This window comes from Protopterus annectens, chromosome 8.part1 (genome assembly GCF_019279795.1).
Source record: "Protopterus annectens isolate FY-2018-M chromosome 8.part1, PAN1.0, whole genome shotgun sequence".
NCBI lineage: Eukaryota > Metazoa > Chordata > Ceratodontiformes > Protopteridae > Protopterus > Protopterus annectens.
In genome coordinates this window covers 266,927,867-266,943,120 of record NC_056742.1, presented here as the reverse complement: position 1 = coordinate 266,943,120, position 15,254 = coordinate 266,927,867, and the positions used below count along the sequence as shown (strand labels likewise).

Below are 15,254 nucleotides of genomic sequence, written 5' to 3'. Positions count from 1 at the left end.
ATCTAATTCTAAATTTGTTAACCGGGGTGCAGCACTGACCCCATATCAGTCTCCGCCTGGGGAAAAAGTTACATGGCATTATATACACAGTGAATGACAAAATGCAATATAAACAAAAATGAATATCACAGTTGGCTGGACAGAATAAGACAAACATGAGTGAAAATATTTCATATATACATATACATATACACACACACACTATATATATATATATATATATATATATATATATATATATATATATATATATATATATATAAAATATATACACACACATATATATATATATATATATATATATATATATATATATATATATATATATACATATATATATATATATATATATACACATATATATACATACACACACACATTATATATATATATATATATATATATACACACATATATACACACACATTTTATTTATATATACATATACACACACACACATTTTATTTATATATACATATACACACACACACACACACACACACACACACACACACACACACACACACGTGGTGTCCAGCTAGAAATTTACTAAGGAGTCAAACAAAATACCTAGGTATTTGAATAAAGTAACATTTTCAATATTAAGATGAGAGGACTTTAGAGGCCTAGACACAGAAGTGAGCTTTTGCCTAGTGTCAAAAAAATGTTTTGTTTTAGAGGAGTTCAACAGAAATTGTTTATGACTGACCCACTGAATAAGGCAAGAGCTCTAGAGGAGACAGAATGGTTGGGGCAGCACAGGACCAGGTCATCAGCATAAAGCAGGATAGGAACATGGGGCAAGTCAAAAGGAAATTTGTTAAGGTAGACAGAAAAGTGGAGCCACAGTAGATCCTTGAGGGATACCCTTCTGCAGAGGGATGGATGTAGAGGTTGATGAATTGCAATCAACTTAAGTGGCAGTCAGAGAGGTAGTTTTTGAACCAGGGCAGTGTCATCACTAATTACCTTCAGTGAAGGTGGTCTAGCAGACTGGAGTTAGACTAGATCAAAGGCTTTGGTGAGGTTAATAAAAATTGATCCAGTAATTAGGCCTTTGTCCATTCCAAGAATGTCACAGAGTAATCAGCTGGCTGTCAATGTACTGTGACCAAACCAAAAGCCAAACTGCTTTTGAAAGAAAAGTTGGTATTGGTAAAGTTAAATAGGTCAGACACTTTACAACTTCTGGAACCCAACAACCCACCCAGGCCAGGTGGGCTCCTAGAGATATCACCACACTCCTGAACCAAGAAACCCACAAGTACATAAGAGTAGAGGAGGAAAACAATACTGCAACAGCAACCCTACTCAAACAAACATGTAATATTATATTATGTTACGTTTTAAACTGTACTGGGCTTCCTGCGCGATTACTGCTGCAGTAACAGAGTTTTGGAGCTTACCTTTCTTTGGAGGGTGACAAGCCATTTCCTTGGGTAAACAGGTCCTTGATAGCTATAGTGTATTCCCCTGGGTAGAACATCTAGCCTTACTGTTTTTACAGAAGGTACAGCAAGAGGACCAGGTAGTTACTTTAGGACTGCCTGCATTCACCCCTCCAATAAAGGTTGTGGTAGCGGCTGTAGTTTTAGTACAGTAAGGCCAAACTTGTCAGTGCAGGGTCTCTCCATAGGTAGAAAATGTATTACAAGCCAGCCATATAGTAACGGATATTACCTTCCCCATTAGTAAAGGGGAAAGTTGTTCAGTTTTAAGTCCTTGGTTTTAGACATTAACTGCCTCTGAATATGATAGGAATGTAAAAAGCTCTCCCTCTACTCAGGAAATAAGGGAAAATTAATTGGTTTCTTTCAAAAAAAAAAATTCTGTAACTGCTTTAAGCATAAAGAACTTATTTGAAGCTAAAGTGACTATTGCTGTGAGATACCAAAAAGGACTCCTTACACACAAAGCTGGACTTCAGAATTCCTTCTGGCTAATACAAAAGCCATAGCCACCAGTAAACACTCTTCCAGTTCAGATATTTCAAGGAGATGAAGTCAGTAGGTTCAAAAGGAGTCAGAATTAACTTTTCTGGCATAAGTTGTAGGTTCCATGGCACCGCCACTGCTCCTCTAGGGAACCTTGGGTCACTAAGGCGCACATAGGTTTACTGATAGCACTATCAGTAGTGTGGGGGGGTCCTTTGGCAAAGATGGACAAAAATATACCTTTAGTGCATTGTTTAACCCTGTTGCAATAGCCCTTACAAGCACTCCAAGATCAAAAGCACCCAGTTGTATTGGTACTCTTTCCTGCTCCAGAGGAAAAAACTCTTCCCATTTGGTTATGATTTTTTGGTGCTAGGAATCCTACAGGCACCTAAAGTAACAGGCAGATCAGTCAAGCTGTTAACCTGCATCAGTGACCTCAAACTTAAAAAAAAAAATGGAAATGCTGAAGGTTATTTGTCTCTTCACTGCCATCTGCATCAACAGGGAAGGCCAATGCTGGTCTTGGACAAAAAGGGTGCCATCAGTAGCATTTTGAGCTTCTGTCCCTGGTTTAACAATAATTTGGGTAGAAATGGAGTCTGAGGGTAGGCAGGAGGAAACAATCCACTCAGTTTAGCTGACATCCCCCTTTCAAGCTTTCTTGGACAAAACTTAGGAGCAGAATTTCCTCAGTTGCTTGCTCACAGATGCAAACACTTCTGGTATACTCCACCTACTTGAAAGGTCTAGAAGTCCTTTGTCTATCATCTTGTTCACTGGAATCTGCAACTATGCTGCTTAGCTAGTCCACCACATTTTCTGCCAAGATGGGTTAGATCACATCCTTAGTATTGTACACTGGACTCTAGAGCCATCTCCAAAGCTTGTGTAGCCAGCCTGCAAAGCATACCTCTCAACTGTACAGATTTTTGCAGAATGCCCATATTTTGGTCTGTTTTACAGAAGTGTGGTTTTCTGGCAAATTTGTGGCACATCATTAAGGAATGAAGCCAGAAAATGCTAAACATTTGAGTTTCAGACTTCATAACCTTCAAAAAATTAATTATAATGCAAAACCTGTTATTCTATCAACTTTCTAAGTTAATAAGAGTAATGTTTAAAATTTGTCCCTATTTTTGAGTCTTTGTCCCACTTTTAATTTATGGCTTTGCCCAGATTTCTTGCTCAAAGAGGTTGAGGGATATGCTGCAGAGGTGATGCAAATGAGTATGCCACAATTTGTTTGTGCACCACAACAGTCTATTACCGGTCTCAAAGACTGGTGTTAAAGCCCCAGCAGCCAGGGTGAGCTCCTTAGTTTGAGTACTCGTGTGCCTTATGATTTGGCACATACACCACTTGTCTTGTACCTTCAGACTGACTGCACAACTTGGGCAGTCAGAGGTATCTGTGGTTAAGGTTAGTTCCTTGAGCTTCTCTGAAAGGGACTCCCTTGCTTTGCTCCAGTTGGGTCTGCCATGATTACTCACTGTACACATGGCAGTACGGGAGTGGTCTCCTCTATGGTCTGAATGCACTGCTGCCAAAAACCTCTAAAGATACCAATGCAGCTTACATATGTAGAGTTACCAATAGAACCATGAGAACGGTCCACGTGTTCAGAGAATGTCTTTCCCATTATGTAGTCCTTTCTGGTCACTTCTAAAAACCAGAAGAGTCTGAAGAGAAATCAGATGGGCTCCCAGAAAGACCAGCTCTTGATTCTTGGAAAGAAAGCTGTGTACATGCACATATGCAAATTCTAACGGAAAATCCCCACCAAAAGTGAAAAAGGACAACCTCTGCAGTTGGTACCAGGCAATTAAGAGCAGTACAGGTTTTAAGCACCTGTATACAAAGGCAGGCATTTGCTTCCCAAATGCTTAGTTCTAGTACAAACTATACAACTAGTGTGCAATACAATCAGCATTACTCTATGGTTGGCATAAAGTCAAGTCAGAAATGCACCTTTAGAACTGTGTTTGAAATGTGTACCAACACAGATTCCCCAATACTTTTAAAAGAATTTGTGAAAGTTTATAGGAGTATTTTCGCACTTACAATGTAAAGCCAACCATCACAACTTGTGAAATGAGTAAAAAATGTATTTGTATTTTATGAGCACCACGTATAATGGAAAGACATACGAGTTTAATACCAGGAGAGTAAATTTTTGAAGACTTGTTCTGCTCTCTATATTGTGTTAAAGCTCATTACAGTAAACATGAGGGGGGAGAGGAGTAATGAGTTACTTTATTGCAACAAGTAAACAATGTTTTTATGTCTTGACATTCTTCAAATGCTGCAGAATTTTATTATTTTATTGAGAAGCTGGAGCCTTGCCGTTGCAGTAGTTTTGTGTTTATCTGTGGACTTTTATATGCAAGGGCACCTAGTTTCTATTGGGCTGTTTTTTCTTCATTGAATTCTTCCGTTCTCTTCCAGATATAACCAGGAAAATGGCTACAGAAATTGAGAACATAGAACTTGAATATTTGCCTGTTCTGAATGTGAAAAGGACTGAATCTAATGTTAATTCTTTCCTATCCATCCAAGGTGAGCGAGAATGAGAATCTGTTATTTAATAAGTTTGATTATGGATGGCAATGAACAGTTAAACATTGATTATTTAGCACTGAAAAGTGATTTATTCTCATTAGAAATAGATTTATACAAACTGAATAGAGTACAATATGAGATGTTCCACCTGGAAGCTTGTGTCTCTGAAAATATTATAACCAGTGGACTTCGGGTGTTAAACAGATTGCGATTCACTATTGTCAAGTGAATGGCCAACAACTTAACATTAAAACTAGTTTGGGGTATTTGAAACTATTAATTGCTGCAGCAGGAAGGGAAGAAAGTACTGTTCTTGACAGTCAAGAAAAAATATCTTGACCTTTGTAAAAACTATGGCTCAGATGCCTTACTGAAACCAATGACAGACACTGTGGATAATGTAATGGTATATGCCAGAAAGTTGCTGCAGATTAAATTAAGAAAACTTCAACGAGATCGTAAAGATTTCTCTTTGGGTAATATCTTCACTTGGCCCCATGATTTTAATGAGTGAACACTTTTGTTCATATATTCAAAATGCAGAACCTGAAGCTTCAACCAATGACATTGTTCCAGCAGAGGTACAAGCCAATCCAGAAGCACGAGTAAACCAGCAGGAAGGAGAGGGGACATGAATGCTAACACACCAACGACATTAGCGATGGGAGCTAAAAGGAAGACGTTCATTACAACGGCAGAAGTGCATCAAGAAGCAGAGAATGAAACATTTACGGAATAAAAAAATACAACTTTGAAAGTATCTTTTTTAAGAGGCCCAGGCCCATTGAATTTAAGTTTCCCCCTGCCAACAAGAGAAAGGTCATCAAGCAGAGGGGGAAGGGGACAGCAGAGAGGGAGAAGTACGACAAGGAACAAGAGGAAATTCGAAGAGGGACCGGTGAGTCCTTTTACTATCAAAAAAGCCTTCCAAAATGTATAAGTAGTGAACTTGTCTACACAATTTATCAGATTTTGAAATGAATGTTTTAGAGAGAGGGCTCTCATTTATACCAACAATGGACATTACTGAAATTGTTTTTGACTTGAAAATGTTTACTCATAATTTAACGTTAAAAACAATGTACAAAAAAACAACTCAGGACTTTTGCTTTAAGAAACCTAATCTGTTCATACCCAAACAGAGTTCCTTAATTAATGCATTTGAACAGATTTGAATAGCAGACATCTATAAAGTTTACTATGAACAAAAAAGTAAGAGGCAGCAGCAAATGGCACAATTGAAGCAGGGATGAATTTAAAGCTTTACAGAATTTACACAATGATACCTCCTTAATGATGAGGCCAGCTGACAAAGGAGGGCAAATTGTTGTCATGAATAGAAATGTATTAGGACACTTGTTTGAATTATTGAATGATACTTAATTTTATCAATTAAATTACACCTATGCACGTAAAGAAAATGATTTTCAAAATCAGAAATATAGAGGAACAGGGTCTCAGATGAAAATTTAAGATATTTCTTGACACTCAACCCTACCATTCCCAGCATTAAGGTTTACCCAAGTTACACAAGTGTCTGCTCAAACCTCCAATGAGGCCAATTGTAGCAGGGAGAAATTGGTGTACGGAGTCCATCTCCATTTTTATAGAAAAGAATCTTAGAAGTTTGATAAATAAATCTATATATATTTTGAGAGATACAGAACATTTTTTAAGAGATTTATTTGAATATACTAATGAAGGACGTATTACGGGGCAATGCTTTTTTGTTACGTTAGATGTGGTTTCATTATTCACAGTTATTCCAAATGAAATTGGAATTAAGAATGTTATGAAATTTATTTATTTACATTTGTTGACCGGGAGTGTCCGACTGGACGTAGGTCTATTTTCAGCGGAGGCCCGGGGAGAAAAGCTCCACAGTTAAAATAAACAGATGTAGTTGCGTTGGATTACATAGCGATTAACAATTTAACATAGCAATTACTTACAACATATTTACAGATGAAGAACATAGTACATCAGTAGACAACTAGAATCTTTCTGTGAAGTACATAAGACATTAACAAATGTTACAATAAGAAGTTCCTGCTGTAAGTTATTAGAAGAAAGTGGGGAATATAATTGTGATAAGATGCGTTTACTACAAAGGTTATTGAAACTGGTCTTGGAAAATATTTTTACATTCAGAGAAAAAATATTTTAGCAACGTAATGGAGCTGCGATGGGTACTTCCTGCGCGAATAGCTATGCCAATGCCGTAATGTCCAAATGGGAGATGGAATATATACTAGGGGGACCTTTCCATGAAAGGATTATTTTTTTTATAGAAGGTTTGTGGATGACCTCTTCCTATTATGGAAGGGGACAGCTGAACAATTGACAGAGTTTGTACTGTTCATTAATAGTTCAAAAGAGTTTCTTAAATTTACTATGAATTACTCCCAGGATAGAGTTAACGTCTTGGATGTATATGTAGAGAAGGACACTACAGGTAAAATAAGTACCAGGATGTTTAGAAAAGAGTGTCATGCCAATAAATTAAGGAGAGATAGCATGCACCCAAGCTATATATTTAGGAATGTTGCACAAAATCAGTTCCCAAGGGTGTCTAGATTGAATGTTAAAAAAGATTATGAGAAACAAATGGAAATGGTAGGGATTGAGTTATTAGATAGCGGATATGATGAGAGAATGGTGCAAAAGAATGTAGAGGAGATTGGGAGAATAAGGGAAACCAGGGCGAAACCTTACTTTTCTAAGAAACCTGAACAGAATATGGAAAATGAAGGCAAAAACAAGTTAAGAATGTGCCTTAGTTACTCCAGGGATGTAAGGAAGTACACTAATATTATTAATGAACATTGGAATATTTTAACTACAGACAATCAAATAAGTAAGTTTCTGGACTCAAAACCTCAATTTTCTTTTAAGAATAAGACGTGTTTAAAAATAAGATTATGCATGGCTAGAGAACGAACACATAAAATGGGGGAAGTAGGGACCAAACCCTGTGGTAAATGTCAATTCTTCAGATATATTTCTGAAGAAACCGTTACATCCTGACACTGGAGAGATTTTTAAATTGAGAGTGAGTGCAAGTTGTGATACCCCCCATGTTGTGCAGCTGGCTACTTGCCAAATATGTAGTAAATTCTATATAGGCAAAACTGATAAATTACTCAAAGATAGAATTAGAGAACATGTATACCACATCAAGAAAAAAAGTAGCTTTAATGCTTTAGTAAAACACATAGTAAATACAAATGAACAACATGTTTTCAATTTCATGGTAGTAGGCAGAACATATATGAATTCAACAGGGGGTGACATTAAAGCTAGAACTGAAGAGATGGAAGCTAACTGGATTGTTAGATTAAGAGCCAGTGCAGGACATGGTCTTAATGATTATGTTCCTATGAGACCCATTTTAATTAAGAGACCTTTACGTAGATAGGAAATATATATTTTTAGCTAAATATATATATATATATATATATTTTTAGCAAGATGTATTTTAGCTAGATGTATTGCATACATTTTATAAATTATGTAAGTGTGTATTTTTGTGGGTATATGCTTTTAAATAGTTTATGTCATGTGATTTGAGTAACTGTTATATAAGGTGTAATTTATAAATGCTTGATATACACCTGAAGAAGCAAATAGTGATAGCTCTCGTGTGCCATTAAAGTAGTGCTACTGTGGAACTTGGATCTCTTATGTCTCAACATTCTTCAAATGCTGCAGAATTTTATTATCTCTTTGAATTGAGAAGCTGGAGCCTTGCCTTTGCAGTAGTTTTGAGTTTAACAAGTAAACAAAGCAGTGGTTACACTGCTCTGAGAACACGAATGTTTGCTTTCACTTTGAGTTACAGCTTAAGCTAGTCATGTAGTATTAGTTTCAAAGTTACACAGACTGCAAGACACTGATGAGAGAATTACTAGTAGGCAGGATAACTATGGGAGACAAAGTATAAAGTGTGAAGCTGATACTGTTAGAAATACAGAACTGTACACTCTGGGATAGGTAGTTGATAGGCTAGAAAGTAATTCAGAGTTTAGTGCAAGTCGCACTAAAAGTGAGCTATTATAAGGGCATGACATTCTAAGATGACCTCATGTAAAAAATGAGCAAAAGTGGGTGAATGAGAGATTTTGAAAGCTGAGGTATAAGGGAGTGACGGGGGAAATGCGCTTTTCAGCACTGTACTGCCTTAAGACAATAGATAGAGCATGTATGCCTCAACAATGATGCAGCGTTTCAAACAAAGCTGGGAAATATACAAGACTGAATGACTAATAGGAAGACTTACCTACTCAGTAAGTAGCTAGGAATTGGTCCAGAATAAGTAGGGATAAACAGATAAAAGCATGGTCAGCAATAATAACAGCTCAATAACTTAAGGAGGATCTTGAATAAGTGACATTCACTCAATTTGTTATGCATTAAACCGGATGCTCAAGTTAAAGTATTACCAACGTTAGAGTCTAGTTTTATATTTCAGGATTGATGTAGGATAGTTCATATTATCCATTTATCATATAACCTTCTGAAGTACGAATACAGTAACACCATAATATTAAGGAGGACTACATTTTGGGTCAAGAGTATACACAAACCAAGACATGGATTCTACAAAGGCATTCTATATACATGTCCTCCCCCTAAAAAATTAACTGTGTTGCCCTGGTTCAGAGGCTGAAACCTGACCATTAGGTCATACAGATAAAGATGCCTAGGTAGGAAAGTCTGGTGGTCTGAAAGCTACTGGCGCACAAAAAAGCTTTTGAAATAGTTTGCAAATCGACCAACATCAGAGTCTAGGTCAAATAATAGCCCAAGAAATAGTTCAGGTGTTCTCAAAATGGCTTCCTATACCCTGGAATGGCACAACATTGCATGCAACTTAAGGACAGGTCATAGACTTCACATCTATACCCAAATCCAAGGTAATATTTGACCATTCCTTCTGTTAAATGTTGAAAAGCTCTACACTTCCACTGCAACGAAATTCTGCATCAAAATTATAAAATGAAAGACTAACTGATGCATCACTGGGGACCAACATGACAAATCTGGTTGCAGATGCACATTTGAATAAGAATTTTCAAAACCAGTTTGCTATGATGCACTACTAGCTATTTAATTGTTAGCTCTTGTTGCCTTCTGGATGCAGTTAACTTGTTTTTCAAATTTCTTATCTTAAAAGTAGCCTTGTGTAAGATTCAGATCTCCACACCCACTTTTTCACTTCAGTTATTTTATTTTTAAACTCTAGTCCCAACTACTGTAAATTTCTTTGGGAGTTTTTTTCCTGGGACTGTACTGAAAATGGGAACTACTCACCTGGATATTACCGGTCATCCAAAGTAAACAAATACAATGAAAGGATACAGTCTCTTGTCTTGCCTTGGCAATAACTATGTTTTCCATCATCTGGCGCTGAAGGGACAAGGTCTGAAAATTAGATAAACAGACAAGTAAGAACACATTTTGAAAAGTAAGAGACATGTAAAACACAGAACTGATTTTAACAAAAACTACTCTATTATGCTGACTAATGTACACAACCTTGATTTGTGTGCTTGTCATTTCCATTGGTACATTCCTTTTGTTGACAAATACTTGCAAATGAGTAAATTTTGTAAAAGGTAATGGCTGAACAGAAAGCTGGATATTATCAAGCTCGCAAGTGTGAACTACTTATTGAAATTGTAATAGTGATGTGTTACGCTGGCAATGTAATTAACAGTTTCTGCAAATCCTCTGCTTTTGTATATTTTTCAGTTTTTTCCTCTGCTTTTGTATATTTTTCAGTTTTTTTTCCCCTCTAGGTCGGCATAATTTATTATTGTCTATTTCTTTTTTTTTCCATAATAAATTTTTATTGATATATATTTTCCATATACAATAAAAATCACACACAATTCTTCACTACTATTACTATCAAAACTATATACAATATCTACACGAAATGCTTCCATATGAAAATCGTCATTATTCCAAAAAAGAAAACACCAGGGAAAAAAAGAAAAAACATAGCAAAAACATTTGTAGAAGTACTTTGCGTCCATACATATCATACACTGTTCCAAAACATTATTTCCTCCACATATACATCCAAACTTTAATATATTACTAAACAGTATTATGCTAATATAATATTAAAAACCTTTTCCCATATTTTCGGGTTATTAATATTTTTGTTACTTTGTTTCAGGAGTAATTTATGTGCTAATATATGCTTCATAGCCACAAGCTTAAAATTATCCCATGATGTCTTGTCTGGTTCTAACCAATTTGTAGCTATATACAACTTCATCAGCAAAAAAATATTCATACATATTATAGTTTGTGATCTAGAGAGCTCTCTTGGAGGAATATGTAGAATCATAAATTCCCAGATAACATTGAACTTTGATAACCCATCTTTTGTAGTTGCGTTCTAAGAGTTCCAAAGTTTATATATACACTTGCAGCTCCAGAACATATGAAGAGGATCCGCTGTTTGATTTGTGCAATATGGACACGTTGGAGAATTCCTAGGATTGAATTTATGTAACCTAAGACGTGTATAATAAGCATTATTCCAAATAATCAACTGCGTATACATCAACTTTTGAAAAGAGACCGATTTTATTGTAAAATCAATTGCTTTTAATACCTGATTATCTGCTACTGTCATTTTGTTTACCCAATACCCTGACAACAGAATTTTATCCTGGAATTTTAAATCTTTAATTAATTTGTTCTTGTTATAAATCTGACCTCCTGTTGGAGAGCCTGCCACAATTCAGAGCATTTATCCACAATTCCGGCTACAGGTTTAAAGTTTTCAAAATGACTCAGAGCAAGTTCTCTGATTTGTCTCATAACAATACAACTCTTAGGTAGGTTCAATTACTGTCTAACTTGTGCAGCCGATAAATTAAATTTATTAAAAACATCAGAGTCAAATTAACTATTAATGGGAATTTACTAAGATCAATCAACTGATTATTTAGTTTAAAATTGGGATTCCTATGGAAAGGTTGAAAAAACATCATATATTGCAACAAGTCTACTGATTGGAATAAATTTTGCAAAGATAACACATATGTTTTTAAGTGGTCCATAATCCCATACTTTATCAAACTATTTTTACCCAAAAGGGTAATGCTTTAGGATTTATATTCCGATCTAGAATATGCTTGTAATTCAAGACCACCCAAGTTGGTATCCATTTTGTACTAGTTACATCGTAGTTAGCAATTCTTAAACTCCTATTGGCTTTCACAATTAAATAGTATACTTCAAAATTCGGTACCTCAAGTCCTCCTCTACTCTTCGGGGTCATTAATTTCTCATACGATATTCTAGTTTTCTTTGGCAACCAAATAAATTTAGCTAGATCTTTATGAATTTGTTTAAATTTATTATTGTCTATTTCTGATTTGCCAACCCAAAACAGAAATACAATCTCACTATATAGTCTTTAAAATTTCTGGCTACCTCCTAGCACTCCTCTTCAATTCTCTATAAGTTTTCCCACTAATCTGTCAAGTGTTAATACTCTCCTACCTAGCGCCTTCTTTTTTACTCCTCAAGTACTTGCTACCAATAGTGCTCCACATTAGCCTAATTCACCTTATTTCTCCCTTTTAATTCTAGATTTCAAGTCTGTTCCTGCCTCATCATCTAGCTCAACTCCTGACTTGAACAGAAGCTGCAAGGCTCCAGTATCACTGCAGAATCTTTTGGGCTAATCCACTGCCCAGAGGTTACCAATGTATGTTATCTAATTTACTGTTAGTTGCAACACTCCTGCATTCGGACACACTGCACATCACGGAGAAGTCTTTTGCTCACCCCACCCCTTCTAGTGTAATCTGCTGGCTTTTTTTTTTGTTTAAGCCTTACATTACACTTTTTTTTTTTTTTACATTCTAACACTGTCAGTTTGTTAATGGGTATCCAAACCTCTCCTATACTTCCTTGAGTAAAATTAAGAACCCTTTTCAAATCATACAGCCAGAGTCCTAAGCGGTTAGCTGTGGACTTCTGATAGCAGCTGTTTTCACTGCAAAAAAGTACCAGGGTCCAGGTTCAACCAGCTATGCTTGGGCTCACCACTCTCCCTTACCCCTCAAATTCACCCTACCCCTCTCCAGCTCTCACCTTCCTCAACTTACCTCCTCCACCTTTTTTAAAAATTCTCCTGCATACCTTAGTGACTTCTCTTTCCATTCCACACTAAACTAGATTTGGGTTCCACCACATCTACTACCAAACATAAAAGAATTTCTTCCATCCCCTTCCATTACTTTATCCACATGCTATATCCCAGCCTTACTACATCTACCTCTTCACTATCAGGTCTTCAACTCATTCCTCCTTCACATGTGCCTTCTTCCTCAACTACATTTAATCCCAGCACTACACTTACTGAACCTAAACAAGCTACATCTACTCCGTTAAGTCACTCAGCTACTCGTATCCAATCTCTTTCCACTAAATCTACTTTTCTACAAACTAACACTCCTACCTGTAATTACCCTCCACGTTCACCCCTTACACTTAGTGAAACCTAGAATATAAACAACTAAACCCAGTCTTCACTTTCAATTTTTCCATATTTCCTCAACTCCTCTCTGTGGAGAGATCCAAACCAACCCTGGTCCTACCTCAGCCACCCTTGCTACTCAATCCACCTCTTACAAATCCTTAAAACTAATCACATTCAAATCCAAAGTATTCATAATAAAATTACCGACTTCCATGCTTGGACCTCCTCTACCAACCAGACATTACTGCTGCCACTGAAACCTGGCTGAAGCAATGACACCCCCCCCCCCCCCCCCCAGGATTCAATATCCTACAACTAGACAGCATAAAAAATGTGCTGGTATAGTCCTCTTCTACCCTATTTCATTCTAGCCTGGATCTCCAGTGCAATCAAAAACAATCATTCTAGGTGATGTAAACAAAATGGTCCCTTATATGTTCAAACCATCCCTCCAATAATTTAAAATCTATTCCATTTCACCCAGCTAATTAAATTCTCCCACTAGATCAAACAAATCTCATTTTGAAGGAGCCAGCCTTGACTGGATACTGGTCAGGCACCAACAAAATCTCTTCAATAGCCACCATCCCAAACACATTAAGTAATCATCTCCCTGCTTTCATCATCAGAATATCTCCCTCCAAAAGAACACCATTACAAACACACTACGAATTTAACTAACTATGACCAAACTTTCATCAGCCTACTAAAACACACAAACTGGAATACTCAAAAAAATCCCTTTAGATGAAGCTGTCACATGCTTTAATAAAACTTGCACCCTCCTAATTAGAGTAAAATTTAATTCAGCCCCTTTGGCAAACAAAATACAACACTAATGGAAAACTGAGAAAGCAAGGAAACTATGTAAAAAAAAAAAATAGAAATCCTACCTTACTACAAAATTACGGGCAACTTGGCAACCTCAAAAAAAAAATTATACCCCTCCATAAAGGCAGCAACCCTACAGATCTCTCCAACTACTGTCCAAATGCTATCCTCTCTCCAATCAAAAATTCTTGAAAAATGTATTCAGACAACTCCTTCAATTCCTCACCAATAATCTAATAGTCTCCTACCCAACATGGGTTCACGTCAGGCCACAGCACTATGACTGCCATCATATCCTTTCATGGACACAATCAAAGCTAGGGGTGGTGGTAAATGCCTCATCCACCTTCCTAGATCTTTCTAAAGCCCTCAATACAGTTTATCCCCTTCTTAACCAACACTCACCAACAGGACTGTCCCCCCTTCCCTTAACTGGTTTTAAGCTATTTATCAAATAAACAAGCTGTTAACTGGAATTCCTCTTTCTCTCCTATCTTCCCAATCCCAATGGGGTACCCCAAGATTCCATATTGGGACCCCTACTTTTTAGCATCTTCATTAATAAGCTTCAATAATTCTCTTGCCCGTGGCTCCCTTATCCACTATGTCAAAGATTCTACAATCATTTGCACTGCTATTTCCAAGCTCCAACATGTTACTCTGCTAGCAATCCCTTCCATTGAAAACTGGCTTTTCAAATTTCATCTACTGCTCAATATTAATAAAACCAATCTACTAGTTTTTACCCCAAAGTCATTCACCCCACTAAACAAAAACAACTCATCATACTCTCTACAACAAAACACCAATAGAACTAGTCACCCATACTGAACTGCTTGGTGTTATAAACCGATGAACTCCTCAAATTCGATCTCCATGTCCACCCCAACATAAAACTTACTAAAAACTGTGCTTGCTATACAGGCACAAGCAATTCCTTACCACCTCAAAAAAAACCCTTGCCATCGCCTATCTTCTACCACCTCTAATCTACGGTGCTCCACTACTTACAAACTTGACCTCCAATCTAAAGTCCTGATTCGAAACCTGCTATAACAAAATTGCTTGATTTCCAAACACACCCTACTCTACCCACCACTGTAAAGCATTACGCTCTCTAAACTGGCTAGAATTTCCACATCATCTTTCCCATTTACAACTAATGACAGTTCACAAAACATACACAAGCCATCATGTCCCTTCCTATCTTATAAGCAACTACCTACCAAACAGATCCCTCAGATCCAAAAATCATCTACTACAAATCCATAAAACAAAATCCTGCTGGCAAACTTCTTTACTCCTACACCATGGCCAAGAAGTGGAACTCTCCTCTAATTCTCGGATCAAAACTATTTCAGCCTTTAAAAAAACTTTTACATAACTGTCTATCCTCCATACAGTTGTAACAGGTT

At 36.7% G+C, this 15,254-nt stretch overlaps 1 protein-coding gene across 1 annotated transcript in view; it reads right to left on the bottom strand.

Annotated features, from left to right (window-relative positions):
* VPS9D1 (VPS9 domain containing 1) overlaps positions 1 to 15,254 on the bottom strand; it is a 1,026,884-nt gene that overhangs the window by 459,637 nt on the left and 551,993 nt on the right. Inside the window, exon 6 of the mRNA XM_044081855.1 lies at positions 9,858 to 9,920. Within this exon, the coding sequence (XP_043937790.1) occupies positions 9,858 to 9,920 (63 nt within the window). The remainder of the gene's footprint in view (positions 1 to 9,857; positions 9,921 to 15,254) is intronic.